We start from the raw sequence: 14,160 nt of genomic DNA, 5'->3' as shown, positions 1-14,160 counted from the left end.
ACGACTATAAAAATATAATAGAAAAACAACGAATCGAGAGGTGCTTATTGCAGCTGCTGGCCACTGCACAAGATTAGACTCAAGACTCTTGTGCGTGTGACAGCGGCTATTGTAAGAGACCGTAAATACAGCACAGAATCTACAACGACGAATCCGAAAATCGAAAATAACTATTTTTCTTACTGATATGTAAAATTTAAACTATTAATATTTTATCCTCTCCATTATTAGCTTAGATAAGCAATCTTACTGTCTTTTACAACAAATTCCAAAATTATGAATGGCGATAATTAATTAAATTAGCGTTTAAATTCAAATGGAAAGCGCGTTTCGAGAGCATGCCCATGAAGTTGGCTGCACGCAAAAATGCCTCCGACGTGAAGTTGGCGGTGCGCAAATTTTGTCTCACATGACGTTTTTTATTTAGAAACCGATAAGAAAATTCATTTCCTAGAGTAATTTTGGCTAGGTTGGCAGGCTGGCGCTCTAAACAGCTGACACAATATTTTGAAACAGGTAAACAATATTATAAATTTCGCAAAAACCTACAAAATGAGCCAACTGCCAACGCAAGCGCCACATCCACCAACGGGAACACAACAACCACTGCAGCCGCCACCACCAATGGGCCAGAATATTGCACCCACTGGCGCCTTTCCAGGTAAATCGATTGACGAAGCCACATGCACCACGTATGAGAGACCGAATTGAATTTCTCTTTTCAATAGGTTCACTAACACCCGGCTGGAACGATCCGCCACCAATTTCTGCGGAAGCGGCCAGCAATCTCAACTCCCGAAGACCCCGACTGGATCTGCGAAAACGCGTGGCATATCCAATGGATCAGCCACCGCTGCAGCCACAGCCGCAGCCACCACTTTGATTTTAGACAAGGAGGCGATATCAAAATTTCTGATTTCTAGAATTTTTCTTCTTTTTTTTTTAATAAGCACCAGCTAAATATACAATATACATAGCTTCAACAAAAATATATATACTTTGTATAGTTAGTATATACATACATACATTCATACATAGATGAGTACGTGTGCTTTGCACTTACCAGGGCAGTTGAGCACCATCGTATTGATAGAAGCCACCGTTGTGAGACTCATTCAACTTGCAAATAGTCTCAACGATTTGGTCGGTGCTTGTGGTCACATCAAGGGGCGCATTGCCACCTCCCATGTCCGTGCGCACCCAACCCGGATGCAGGCTAATGCAGAGTATCTTCTGGTCACGCAGATCGATACTCATCGATTTGGTGGCCGCATTTAGGGCAGCCTTCGAAGTGCGATACGCATACATGCCGCCCTCCACATTCGACTGTATCGAACCAAGTATTGAGCTCATATTGATGATGGCCGCCCGTCCCACGCCCATTTTTTGCTCCTCATTGGCCTGCGAGGCCTTCTTCAAGAGCGGCAAACAGGCCTTGCTCAGCATTATGGGCGCCACAGTGTTCGTCTGAAGCGTATCGAGCAGATCCTGCTGCTTGGTGGCACCAAGACGCACCGACTTTGTGGCAACACCAGCATTGTTGAAGAGCACATTGAGACCAGCATCTTTGGTAACATCAGCAATTTGACCCACCAGTTTGTCATAGTCGTCAAAGTTTTTTAGGTCTGCCATTAAACAAACACATTATAAAGGTCAAACGCAAAATCAATAAACGAATTTGCTTACCAATCTCAAGCACATGTATGTTCGAATGCTTTTTGGCCAGTTCAGTAAGCTCCTAAAAAAATTCATACATTAACATTTATTAATTTAATTAATCAGTGATTTTAGTTGATTACAATTAGTATAACAAATAAATCCCAGCCCCTTTGAGATCCACGTTTTCATATAAAGATTGCAGTTTTCTAGCATTTACCGTTTGAGCTATAATACCGTCTAATACATATTTAAAAATTCAAAACTCATCATGCGCCAACAACTGTAGGACCTAAATATCGATATTTATCGATAGCGCCATAATCTGTGCTTCAGTGCGTCCATTTTATGCTTTTCCAAGAAGAATACCAAAAAGTTAATTTTTGGTATATTCTGAAATTGAACTCGCGATCGCTTATACAATGTCAATTCGTTAATCAAGTTTTGGTAAGCACTTAGTGCTAATGTGCTAAACTGTTTTTGATTTCTGTTTAGAAAGCAATCTAAAACTAATAAAATGTAACCAAACTATTTAAATAGCGACATATTTGATATAATCCGCCAAGTAAAACAGTATATTAGTGGAAGTTTTATGATGCGGTCACGCTGCTGTGCTTTCCATAACTGGAAGCGAACGAGCGAACGAACGAATGAACGAACAAAGCGTCGTGAGCCGACAGAAAACATAAAAGCAATTGCAAAAAGTTTACCGCTTATTTCGCATTTGCGTTCGCTGTGCGAGTGTTCGAGAGTGTGACGCGGAGTAAATTTAACGTGCTGCTTACTGTTATTTTTGTGTCTGTGTTCTATTGCACTTCCGTATAACAAGAGTGTTTTTCATCTGCGGCTGAATCCCAAACAAGAAAATTAATTAGCATTATTTGGAAATATCTGCTGATCCTATTTGTTAGTCTAAAACACTTGCCCAAACTGCAAAATATGGCGCCCGTCGATAAAGGTGAGTTTAGTTTTTCTCTCTCACACTCGTTTCTGGATTGTTATTTTTTGTGTTGACCTTTTAAAATATTCGAGTAGTTTCGATATGTGATGTGATGTGATGTCTTTGACAAAATGGTCGTGGATGACTCATCATCGAGTAGAAATATTAGTAGTAATTATAATTGCGCGTCATAACTTACTGTGGCCTGCTCTAAATTGCGGCAGGTGGTAAAAAGATGCTGCGGCGGCTCCGGCAACGAGTTAAACGCCTTGACGAGGCCCAAGCCGAGGCCTCGATTGCAGCCGGTTATCAAAATCGATTTCATCCTATTCCCGTTTGCGTTCCTACTGAATTGTTGTGATTGTCACTAGTTTTTTAACACTCGAATTTCGTCACGAAATCTAATCGTGTGTGTATTTATACTTGAGATTAAGTAATTGGGCACAGAGCGAACGCACACACAATAAAAAAAAGTTACGTTAAAGTGGAAGCTTTACAACTGACACTTGCTAACTGTTAACTGTGCTGGTCTGCTCCTTGAGCAACGTCGATGTGGTTGTGGTTGGAGTGGAGTGCGTTAAATGCGCGTTTATCGCTAAACGTTGCCGTCGTCGTGTATTCGCTTTTTGTACGCTTTTTCTTTTTATTATTATTAGACAAGAAGCAAAAAGAGCTGAAAGCAAAGCGCAAAGCAAGCAGCGGCCGGCGACGGCAGCTGACAGAGTTGCCAACTGAGAGCAAAATCAGAATGACATCAGTTGAGAACATGTGGCAACTCTTGCCAAAAAACCAACTGTTGCGCATTTCTATTGTGTTAAGTATATATGCTAATGATGCCGATTATATTATTTTCTTTTGTTAAGCATAACGTGTTTCCATTTCTACGAAAGCTAACTTGGCGACTCTGTTGCTGCCGACTTCTTCAACGCGCATTCTCTTTTCATCGCGCATTCGCATTCAACCGCTCTGCCGCTGTTACGTAGTTGAGCGTCAGCGCTGCTTTCCAATAAATCGTTCCAAGTGTTGCCGCGCTTGCTTGACGACGTCGCGTATTTTTTTGTATGCTTGCCTCTCCGTCTCTGTCTGCATCAAATATATTTTGCACATTGTTGGAAACGCGCAGCGCAGAGTAGTAAACATTTTATTAAAAAACAATAATAATAGAAAATCGTATTTAACTATCTTGTGCTGCAAAAAAGAACGTGCTGTAAAATCAAATCAACGAAAATATGTCGCTGACACTTTGGAATTCGAGATTTTCCGTAACGTTATTGCGCCAGCACACGACGATATTTACGTCAGCTGCTCCAATAACAGCTGCGCATAGTTTACACTACAACTACACGTTCAGTACGAATTCGAAATCACAACAACGGAGAAATCTAGCAACAACAACAAGTATGAAACCAACAAATCAAGGTGGTGCTGAGCGGGGCGGCAATCGCAACTCTAGTTTAGTATCGGGGGGTCGCAATACTCGCAACATTCCGCAGGGTCACACTTCGCTCGACAGCTCGGCAAGTGATACTGGAGTGCCGCCATTTAATCATCCCCATTGCGATCGACAGGCTCAGTATCAACAGCCAGTGCGCAAGGTGAAGCCCCTTCGAGGTAAGAAGCAGCAGTAGGCAGGTGAAGCCCCAAAGCGTGCAGACAGAGAGTCGCAATCATCGCAATCGCGTTTCAGCTGTAAATCGATCAGTATTTTGCAAAGTCAGTTGGCAACGCGAGCGATAAACCGCAATGGCTGCTCTTGTTCTTGTTACTTTATTGTTGCTCAACATACAAACCCAAACACACTCATACACGCACATATTTGCATACTCACATTGTACATCCATAGAGATATATATGTATGTATGTTTGTTATGCAATAACTGTTGTTAAGCGGCTCGCGCTTTTACGCACGTACCTGCGAGTCTTACTTATCGAATTTCATTTTGGCTTTTGCCGGCTCTTTTGCTTGTATTACACATTTTACCTATAGGCAAAAAATTCGCACCGTCACGATCATAACAATGTATGTCGGGGGAGGGGAAGTGGGCGAGGCAATAGGGCCCATGTAGTGCGTAGAGTGTGTGTTTGAAAGCAACTTTCTAACTGTTATGCTGCCCACTTTGTCTGCCTATCAGTCTGTCTTTCTGTCTGCTGATTTCAAATCTCACTTCAGCCTTATTGTGTGCGAAAAAACGTGATAGATAAATAATCATTATTTTTGGGTTTTAATGATTACCGTCTAAAAAGTATGAAATTACTGCAGGAAAGCATTGAAAATTAAGAGGTTCAATTCCTTTCAAGTCTATTCTAAGTAAGATATTAACAAAAAAATACCATAAACAATTATTATTTTCGGTTTCGCAAGAAATATGTATATGCATTTATATTAAACTAATGAATATTCGAGAATTTCTTGACATATGTATTTCACAAGCACAAAACAAAGCGCATCTCCCACCTGATTGCTTATCTAGTAGTACTGGCAATTGATTACGTCATCCGTCATCGTCATTATTATCATGATGATGACGATCTTCATTAACACTTTCGTCATCGTGAATGGCAAAGTGCCATCGTGACTTGTTTGTTCTTTGCCCTTCATAGGGATCACAAAGATCGTTTATTGCAATGTCATCGTCAACTAGTTACGAATTAATCCAATTACACATAGATTGTAATTAGGCAAATTTAGTAACTAACTATATTAACTATTAGATATTCGATAGACACATTGTATTTCCGTCACGATCCTCTCCCAAATTATTTGCATTCATTTGCGGTCGTAATAAGTTGATAAGGCTGTTTTTTTTTATTTTGTTTTTGTGGTTTATTGTTTCCTTAATTAAGTTTTACGAATTGAGATTTGCGCTTATCGGCGACAAACCTTCTGTGCCATGTGGTTCAAAAAAGGCCCTTTTGGACCGTTCCCCATTTATTAGATTTTTATGCCCACTAACCAAGGTTTACTTCAAGTATATAATGGCTCATTGAAGACTGTGCCGTCGTCTTTAAGATCTACAAGTCAGGCACTCAAATAGCTTAAACTATCAAATTTGTGGACAGGTGCTACCCATTAATAACATAGTCTCAATGATTATGCTTATTAATTGATTGATAACTTTTATGGTTGCTCACCAAATATTTGTGGAATTTCTAGAAATGTGTAGCTCTAGTATCTGAACGTCGAGCACATTCTACAGTAGCTGCCCTCTTAGTTGTTTCGTGGTTTGTTGTTATAATAATAACCAACTATTCGCACTCTATCGCTGGCAATTGGCTTATCAATTGCCCTTATAATGCGTCATAATTAGATGCCTAAACCAAACTCTGGGCTAATGACGCAACTAACGGTCCAACAATACGGTTTTCTGATACCGACTTTGATGTGAAGTACATTTGATTAGGTTTGCATGCTTCATGAGAAATTGCGCTCCGCCTCAGGTGTTGCTCTCCGCTGCTCTTTGCTCAACCCTCCCCAACTACTATACATAGTATGTGTAATCCAACACCCAAAAAACTTCGTATAATCGTCGTGCCATCAGTAGAAAATCGTAACCATGGCAAGCGTATTGGGTCAAAGCAAACCACCAGTCAAGGCGGGGCTCAGATGATTGCTCCAGTTTGATTTGCACAGCGACACACATGTTCAATTGTTACCAACTACAACGACAACATTGACAACATCGTCGTCGTCGTCGTTGTCGAGTGCTAGGACAACAAGAAGGCGTGCCGCGAGAAGCCTCAGTTGTGGCGCAAGTTGCTGGCCAAATGCATCTGTTCGAGTTTGTGCCCGCTTCGCTGGCTGATGAGCAGCCCTCGCAGGGTCGCAGCATTTATCGTTCCGCCTATTTGGACATACGATTGCGTCCCCAAATGGAGCAGGGTAGCATCCTCAAGCATCAAGCAGCACAGAATTGAATAACGCTTTCGACTTGCATTAATTTTAATTCCTATTTGTGTTCTTTGCCTATTCGCAGGTAACTATGATTACGATCTGGTTGTGATTGGTGGCGGTTCCGGTGGCTTGGCCTGCGCCAAGGAGGCTGTGGCCAATGGCGCTCGTGTTGCCTGCCTGGACTTTGTCAAGCCGACGCCAACGGGTACCAAATGGGGTATTGGCGGCACCTGTGTCAATGTCGGTTGCATACCAAAGAAGCTGATGCATCAGGCTTCGCTGCTGGGCGAGTCTGTGCATGAGGCTGCCGCTTATGGCTGGAATGTGGATGAGAAGATCAAGCCCGATTGGAACAAACTGGTCACCTCGGTGCAAAATCACATCAAGTCTGTCAACTGGGTGACTCGCATCGATATGCGTGACAAGTAAGTGTTTGAAAAGTTGCCTTCTTTAAGGAGAGTCACTCAACTAATTTAATTTGAATTGTGTTATAGGAAAGTGGAGTACATCAATGGCTTGGGCTCCTTTGTGGACTCACACACACTGTCCGCTAAACTGAAGAGCGGCGATCGCACAATCACCGCCCAGACCTTTGTGATTGCTGTGGGCGGTCGTCCACGCTACCCCAATATTCCCGGCGCCGTTGAGTATGGCATCACCAGCGATGATATCTTCAGTCTGGACCGCGAGCCCGGCAAGACACTTGTCGTGGGCGCTGGCTGTAAGTTTCACCCCTAAACCCCAACACTCCTTAGAATATAATTGTTAATGATAACTTTATAACTCGTTGCAGACATCGGCCTGGAGTGCGCTGGCTTCCTGAAGGGTCTGGGCTATGAGCCCACTGTGATGGTCCGTTCGATTGTGCTGCGTGGCTTCGATCAGCAAATGGCCGGTCTGGTTGCCGCCTCCATGGAGGAGCGTGGCATCCCATTCTTGCACAAAACCGTGCCTCTGTCCGTGGAGAAGCAAGCCGATGGCCGCCTGTTGGTCAAGTACGAGAACACAGAGACTGGCGAGGTGGCCAGCGATGTCTTCGATACGGTGCTGTGGGCCATTGGCCGCAAGGGTCTTGTCGAGGATCTCAATCTGCAGAATGCCGGCGTCTTGGTGCAAAAGGACAAGATTCCCGTGGACAGCGAAGAGACAACCAATGTGCCCCACATCTATGCTGTTGGTGATATTATCTATGGCAAGCCCGAGCTGACCCCCGTCGCTGTGTTGGCCGGTCGCCTGCTGGCGCGTCGTCTCTACGGCGACTCTGATCTGCGCATGGACTATGCCGATGTGGCAACCACTGTGTTTACGCCCCTTGAGTATGCATGCGTCGGCCTGAGCGAGGAGGATGCCGTTAAGGCGCACGGTGCCGATGAAATCGAAGTGTTCCACGGCTACTACAAGCCCACGGAGTTCTTCATTCCCCAGAAGAGCGTGCGCTATTGCTATGTGAAGGCAGTGGCCCAACGCTCTGGCGAGCAGCGTGTCTATGGCCTGCACTATCTGGGCCCCGTGGCCGGTGAGGTTATCCAGGGCTTTGCGGCCGCACTCAAGTCTGGCTTGACCATTCCCACGCTGATGAACACGGTGGGCATCCACCCAACCACCGCGGAGGAGTTTACACGTCTGAGCATCACCAAGCGCTCTGGCTTGGACCCCACACCAGCCAGCTGCTGCAGCTAAACACTTCGAGTGCCCCACCCCATCAATCTAAACGTATTGTCCCTTTCTCCCCCTTCAAAAAGAACAAAACAAAAATGAAACCAATCAACACAGAACACAATGCTACACGACAAAGATTGTCACCAACGAATTAGAAGAGTTGTTGCCGTTTTTATTTAGATTCGATAGAACACAACACACTCCTTTTCCACACAGACACACATACACACACACACACTTACAAAATAGCTCAGTTATTGCACAGACAGGCGAGTTGAAAGGGCAAGACTGTTGTGACAACTCCAGTCGAACTGGAGCAGCACGCACGTGAAACGTCTGACGAGGAAAAGGGAGAATGCAGGCCTTGTTTTCAACACAACCACAACAATGTCGTCCGTTGATGTTGGATATTGTCGTTGCCGTTGCTTCCTCTGCCTCTGCCTCTGTGCGGCATGCACTCAAAATTACGAAATTATCTTACATGTGAATACAAAATATGAATAAAAATAAACTAAACCTGTATTTTTACGGTCGAAAAATAGAATTTTTCACCCACATACAAAAATTGCAATGATTTTTTTTTTTAACTATTTTATTATGGAATAAAACAGGCTTGCTTTGGATTCTGTGGAACTTGGAACTTTAAAGCTTGTATAATCAAAAGCTAATATCAACTGGATAACTTGAATTGAACATAATTCCGTAAGGTAGTAATAAGGAACCATACATAAAAATGTAAACGTGATCCCGTCAAGCATTTAGTCTGTCTTGGAGCTGTTATTACCAAAAGCAACTAGACTAAGTAAATGAAGCCATGAACACTCTTGACATCAATAACTGGAGAAGGTCTGTGTCCGATAAGGTTAGGTAGGAACTAATATTAAGTGCCGCGTAAACGTAAAATCTATTTTTGTGAATTTTTTTTTTTATATAAAAAGTATATTATAGATTGTAAATATACACAGAAGAAGACATATACGATTCTATAAGGTATATACATATGATATGTACACTATAAATGAAAGTATGTTGATGCGACATAGCAAGTATATGTATATGAACACTTACATATACATATCTGATTTGTCTCTTCATATGCATGAACTGAGATTATCAGAGCTAGGCGCTCTATGTGGGTCGAGATTACGTTAAATTTTGGATGCCACGACTGCTTCTGCCTCATTTTAAGAAAATCCTGAACAACTTATATATTTTTAAAAGACAATTATGTATATATGCAAATATTCGAAAGTTGCAATGTAGAGTTCAACATACAATCTATGCTTTAAAACTGAAAGTCTAAGAGACGGATTTTTTAATCTCTCAATAAATCTTTTTATTCGAATAAGGAGAATCTCATTTCTTCAATGTCGCAATAGCGCTATGTGATCTAAAAGCGCTCTAGGAAACTTGTTCTGTACTTTGCTGTCAAATAGACTCTTAGTATACCCTGTAATTTTGGTATAAATTCAACAAACAGAACAAAAGATATTTGAAGAGCAATATAGAATGATTTAAAAGATGTGATAAGGTAAAATATTATGCCATAAACTTTAATATTATATTATTATACCTTATTCTAAACGAGAAACTTTATGGCAACCCTGCATTAAAAGCCAACACCGATATAATTTCTATATCTGGCAAACACTAACTTTGTGTGTCCTGAATTCTTCCCTCTATAATGAAATAATCTTTTTTTGTGATTTCCTTCCTAATGTTACTAAACTAATGAATTGCTGTTGTAAAGTCGCAAAGCAGTGAAGTTTTTAGATTGCTTTATGCACATGTGCATAATTCAGAGCGAAATGGAAATATGATGCTATCTCTAGTATATCAAGTATACGACAAGTCGAAAATAAATATTTTGGCTATTTTTTCTATTTCACGTTTATTTGCGTTTTAAGTATTTTGTTTTTGTTTTTCTCCTAATTTCGTATTGTATAATTGTTTGTTTTGAACAAAAATCAATGACATTTACAAACTGCTCGGTGCCCGCTCAATAAATGTATCTTTTAAATAGCTTCTTCTGCATTCTCTGTCGCTCTTCACGTTCCTGTCGCTTGTCCGACGCTTGTTGCCTGTTGACCGCTGGCTGCTGTTGTTTGCTTAAAGTTTTGAGTAGAATAGCAATAATCGAAGACAAGATACAATAATTAAAAAAAAAAAATATTCAACATTAATTATTTAATATTTATGTTATATCATCAGATCAGAGTTGAAGCGTTATTCGGCATTTAAATCGCTGCGCTCTGCTTGGCCTCCTCATTCTGTCGCTGCTGCTTGTTGACCGCCGATATGCACTTGGCCATGGTGGGCGAGGCGCGTGAAATGGCATCGGTCATGAAGTAGTCGCGCAGCTCCTTGAGCTTCACATCGATGGCACCGCCGCTGATGGATTTGTTCTATGCACCACAAAACAAAAGCAATTAGCTACATGATAAGCAATTCTTTCAACTGAAACTTACGGGTGTTGTCTGTGCGCTCGCATCGCTGTTGCTTGCAGGCACCAACTCGCCGAGACGCGTCAAATGTGGCGCAATATCGTCGAGACGCGAACGCAGCTCATCGAGTGTGTCATAGGCCAGTGGTTTGCCCACAATCTCGGACAGAGCGCGCAATATCTTCCAGTCCTCGCGTGCCATGCCTGGTGGCGAGACACCTGGCAAAGTCTGCTGTGCGCGGCCCTCTGTGTTCACATAGATCGCCTGCTTCTCGGTGTACGCAGCGCCAGGTAGCACGGCATCAGCGATTGAAGCACCATTGTCACCATGCGAGCCAATGTACACAACAAAACAGTCCTTGGGCAACTGATCGCGGGTCAATTTACCAGAATCGGCATTCAGCAGGAACAGCACCTTTGGCTGTCCTTGCAACGCACGCTGCAAACCCGGCTGGTAGCCCACATCGAAGGCGCCCACCTGAGAGGCACTGTTATGCAACACATTGAAGGCATTCCAATCCTGCGGTAGTTAATAAACATGGTAGTGAAGTGACCGCAACAATACGGAAAAGGAGCATTCTACTCACGGGCTTCTTCAGCTTCTGACAGTACTCGGAGATGGTGGCATGAATGGCAGCGCCATCGGGACGCGCCAGCAGATCGGCTCCAATGATAATGGCCGGTTTCTTGGCACCCTCCAGCACCTTGGAGAAGGCATGCGAACCGCTGCACACATCCTTGATGAGGCTGGCATCGGCACCCAAGTTCTCATGCTGATATGACAAATCAATGTTGGGACCAATCGATGCAATCTGCAGCTCATTGTGCACATAGGCCTTGCGCAGACGGGTATTGATCAGCGGGGCCTCATAACGTGGATTGGTGCCAACCAGCAGCACAGCATCAGCTGTCTCCAGACCTGTCACAAAAATACACACAAGCTAGAAATAGCCAAATCGCAAATGTTTGAAGCGACTTACCAGCAATGGTGCTGTTGAGCAGATAGCTGGAACGCACATCGATGCCACTGCCCTTGATGAAGTCCTGCTCGGTCACCAGATTCTCGCCGCCCAAACGATTAACTAGATCCTTGAGAGCCACCATGGCTTCCACATCGGCCAGTTGACCGGCAACACCAGCAACCTGTCCGTTGGCATTTCTCACCGCCTTGGCCACCGCAATGAGTGCACCTTCCCATTCCACAGACTGCAGCTCACCATTTGGCATGCGGACCATGGGTGCAATGAGACGCTGACGCTTCAGACCGTCGCAGGCAAAGCGCGACTTGTCAGCCAACCATTCCTCGTTGACGTCTTCGTTCTCACGGGGCAGAATGCGCAACACTTCGTTGGTGCGTGTGCTGACCACAATGTTGCTGCCAACGGCATCGAGCACATCGATGCTGCTCACTTTGCGAATCTCCCAGGGACGTGCCACAAAGCTGTAGGGTTTGTTGGTCAACGCGCCGACGGGGCACAAATCAATCACATTGCCCGACAGCTCGGTGAGGAACAGTTTCTCCACATAGGTGCCAATTTGCATATCATTGCCGCGTCCCGTGGTGCCCAGATCATCGACGCCAGCAATTTCGGATGCGAAGCGTACACAGCGGGTGCAGTGAATGCAACGTGTCATCACGGTCTTCACCAGCGGTCCAATGTCCTTATCCTCCACAGCACTGAAGTTGACACAATAAAATTATTTCATTTGAAATGGGAATCGTTTTTGTTGCATCCTTACCGCTTGCCCGTGTAGTTGATGTCGGTGAAACGCGAACGATCTGATCCAAAGGCCATGGCCTGATCCTGCAGATCGCATTCGCCGCCCTGATCACAAATGGGGCAATCGAGAGGATGATTCATGAGCAGGAACTCCATAACACCCTCGCGTGCCTTGCGTGTCAAGTCGGAATTGGTCTTGATACGCCAACCCTTCATCACGGGCATAGCGCAAGCGGCGACAGGCTTGGGCGACTTCTCCACCTCGACGAGGCACATACGACAATTGCCGGCGACGGCCAAGCGCTCGTGATAGCAGAAACGTGGGATTTCCACGCCAATTTCAGCAGCAGCCTGCAAAGAGAATAGCAGGGATTATACACATGCACAGCGAGAGAGAGAGAGGGATGAGGAGAAACTTACCTGCAGCACTGTGGTGCCGGGCAAAACCTTGACGGGAATATCATCGACAAACACTTCGATTTTCTCAGGCGCCTTGGCCGGTGTTTGGGCCACAACGGCGCTGGTGCGCACTGCTCGGCTGGCTATTTGGTGTGTGGGTGAGCCGAGTGCGCCCAGCGCCTTCACTAGCGGTGCACGTATCATATTTTCTACAATCAAATCCAATGGATGGACAACAACATTAAAACTTTACCTATGCCAATTACATAAGTTGCAAGCAGGCCAAGCAGACACACAGACAACACGCTCTTTGCTGCCCCGTATTGATTTATCGTTTTATTGTGCAGCTTGCAACGTCAGCTTACGTTTTCTTCTTTGGCATCGAAAGCAAAACAAAAACTTACCAGGAAAATATTTTGCAGCGCTACACAAAAATTTCTAATGCCGAGCAGACAACTTTTTTTTTATCGCTTTTGACAGTCGCACTGTGTAACAGTGTGCAGGGCTGCCAACTTGTTTTAGCATGACAGCTGGTCTGGCCAAATTGCGCGCTCCATTCAAACATCTAGACACACATTACAGGTATTTCAATTGTTTTAATTTTCATAAGACTCGATTTCATAACTATTGCAAGCACTGCTTACATATATTGCTTATTTTAAATTAACTTTTTCTTTAAAATTCGAGCTCATGCAGCCCTGCTGGATATTATTAACATCTGGCAATGCTGTTCATAACAGCTGTTATTGTGGTTTGTTTACTTCTTTTGCAGCAGCTGCCATTCACATGTCGCCGTTAATGCGTGTACGCAACAATGTTTGATGTGCAATCTCTCGAATTCAAATTGTAGTTTCGAACCAGAATGGAAGTGTGGGTCAGACAACAAGACATGGGCAAATGCAACAGCAAGAGTAACAACAATGCAATGTTGGCGCCACTGGGGCAACACACACACCGGCGCCACAAGTGAGATCTGTTGATTAGAGGAGATCACGCGAAAACAACAACAATCAAGTAGCAAGGATGATGAACATGATTGTGCGCATGTGTGTGTGCCAACGCACGATTTGTGCTTAGTCTGTCTGTTGTGCTGTCTGTTTGCCTAGTAATCAGATAAAAATATATTATGACGTACCAGACTGACTTTTCATTGTTAATTGAGCGGCGTTGGCGGCAGCCGCAAAACAAAACAAAACACAAAAAAAAACCTTTCTGGCAACGTCTGACCAACAAAACCCCGGCCCTGAATGATTCGAGATTGAGACGTGCTTGATATCTGTTGGCATCAGCAGCTCAATCTCACTGTCGTCGTCTCCGCTGTCGACTGTGGCGTTGGCGGCGATGCTGCGTCGCCGTTTGTGCCTGGCGTCTGTTTGCTGTCGCGTCGCATCTCTTATCTTGTATCTCTGTTGGTGTTGTAGTAGTATCTGTATGTTTACCCGCTAACCAG

At 44.0% G+C, this 14,160-nt stretch overlaps 4 protein-coding genes across 5 annotated transcripts; 2 read left to right on the top strand and 2 right to left on the bottom strand.

Moving 5' to 3' along the window:
- Positions 1-456: 456 nt before the first annotated feature.
- On the top strand, positions 457-1,112 carry LOC117563944 (uncharacterized). The gene is made up of 2 exons (XM_034242519.2): positions 457-661; positions 729-1,112. Exons 1-2 carry the CDS (start codon positions 553-555, stop codon positions 881-883), a joined length of 264 nt encoding a protein of 87 aa, XP_034098410.1. The 5' UTR covers positions 457-552; the 3' UTR covers positions 884-1,112.
- On the bottom strand, positions 910-3,317 carry LOC117563933 (C-factor). Its single transcript, XM_034242508.2, has 3 exons — positions 2,796-3,317; positions 1,687-1,738; positions 910-1,625 (listed from the first exon to the last, which is right to left on the bottom strand). The coding sequence occupies exons 1-3, from the start codon at positions 2,919-2,921 to the stop codon at positions 1,060-1,062; spliced, it is 744 nt and encodes a 247-aa protein (XP_034098399.1). The 5' UTR covers positions 2,922-3,317; the 3' UTR covers positions 910-1,059.
- LOC117563918 (thioredoxin reductase 1, mitochondrial) lies at positions 2,379-8,712 on the top strand. 2 transcript variants are annotated; one of them, XM_034242496.2, is made up of 4 exons: positions 2,379-2,614; positions 6,571-6,913; positions 6,983-7,209; positions 7,282-8,712. In XM_034242496.2, the coding sequence occupies exons 1-4, from the start codon at positions 2,596-2,598 to the stop codon at positions 8,166-8,168; spliced, it is 1,476 nt and encodes a 491-aa protein (XP_034098387.1). In that variant the 5' UTR covers positions 2,379-2,595; the 3' UTR covers positions 8,169-8,712. The 2 variants fall into 2 exon arrangements, with proteins under 2 accessions (XP_034098387.1, XP_034098379.1); XM_034242488.2 differs by lacking the exon at positions 2,379-2,614 and adding an exon at positions 3,755-3,994.
- A 1,336-nt stretch (positions 8,713-10,048) lies between these two features.
- On the bottom strand, positions 10,049-13,271 carry LOC117570359 (NADH-ubiquinone oxidoreductase 75 kDa subunit, mitochondrial). Its single transcript, XM_034251931.2, has 7 exons — positions 13,115-13,271; positions 12,732-12,919; positions 12,331-12,662; positions 11,571-12,268; positions 11,178-11,509; positions 10,616-11,110; positions 10,049-10,552 (listed from the first exon to the last, which is right to left on the bottom strand). Exons 2-7 carry the CDS (start codon positions 12,912-12,914, stop codon positions 10,385-10,387), a joined length of 2,208 nt encoding a protein of 735 aa, XP_034107822.1. The 5' UTR covers positions 12,915-12,919; positions 13,115-13,271; the 3' UTR covers positions 10,049-10,384.
- Between the last annotated feature and the right edge of the window lie 889 nt (positions 13,272-14,160).

Source organism: Drosophila albomicans, chromosome X, assembly GCF_009650485.2.
Source record: "Drosophila albomicans strain 15112-1751.03 chromosome X, ASM965048v2, whole genome shotgun sequence".
Taxonomy (NCBI): Eukaryota; Metazoa; Arthropoda; class Insecta; order Diptera; family Drosophilidae; genus Drosophila; species Drosophila albomicans.
The sequence above is the reverse complement of the archived record's forward strand: the minus strand, read 5'-3'. Positions and strand labels throughout refer to the sequence as shown.

What these genes read in the sequence shown, in the direction of transcription:
- LOC117563918 (XM_034242488.2), top strand. Translation starts at nt 3,826, where the DNA reads ATGTCGCTGACACTTTGGAATTCGAGATTTTCCGTAACGTTATTGCGC. An exon ending in CGCATCGATATGCGTGACAA is followed by an intron (nt 6,914 to 6,982) that starts GTAAGTGTTTGA and finishes ATTGTGTTATAG; the next exon opens with GAAAGTGGAGTACATCAATG. An exon ending in ACTTGTCGTGGGCGCTGGCT is followed by an intron (nt 7,210 to 7,281) that starts GTAAGTTTCACC and finishes AACTCGTTGCAG; the next exon opens with ACATCGGCCTGGAGTGCGCT.
- LOC117563933 (XM_034242508.2), bottom strand. Translation starts at nt 2,921, where the DNA reads ATGAAATCGATTTTGATAACCGGCTGCAATCGAGGCCTCGGCTTGGGC. An exon ending in GCAATTTAGAGCAGGCCACA is followed by an intron (nt 1,739 to 2,795) that starts GTAAGTTATGAC and finishes GAATTTTTTTAG; the next exon opens with GAGCTTACTGAACTGGCCAA. An exon ending in CATACATGTGCTTGAGATTG is followed by an intron (nt 1,626 to 1,686) that starts GTAAGCAAATTC and finishes GTTTAATGGCAG; the next exon opens with ACCTAAAAAACTTTGACGAC.
- LOC117570359 (XM_034251931.2), bottom strand. Translation starts at nt 12,914, where the DNA reads ATGATACGTGCACCGCTAGTGAAGGCGCTGGGCGCACTCGGCTCACCC. An exon ending in CCGGCACCACAGTGCTGCAG is followed by an intron (nt 12,663 to 12,731) that starts GTAAGTTTCTCC and finishes TTCTCTTTGCAG; the next exon opens with GCTGCTGCTGAAATTGGCGT. An exon ending in CGAGCGCACAGACAACACCC is followed by an intron (nt 10,553 to 10,615) that starts GTAAGTTTCAGT and finishes TGTGGTGCATAG; the next exon opens with AACAAATCCATCAGCGGCGG.
- LOC117563944 (XM_034242519.2), top strand. Translation starts at nt 553, where the DNA reads ATGAGCCAACTGCCAACGCAAGCGCCACATCCACCAACGGGAACACAA. An exon ending in ACCCACTGGCGCCTTTCCAG is followed by an intron (nt 662 to 728) that starts GTAAATCGATTG and finishes TCTTTTCAATAG; the next exon opens with GTTCACTAACACCCGGCTGG.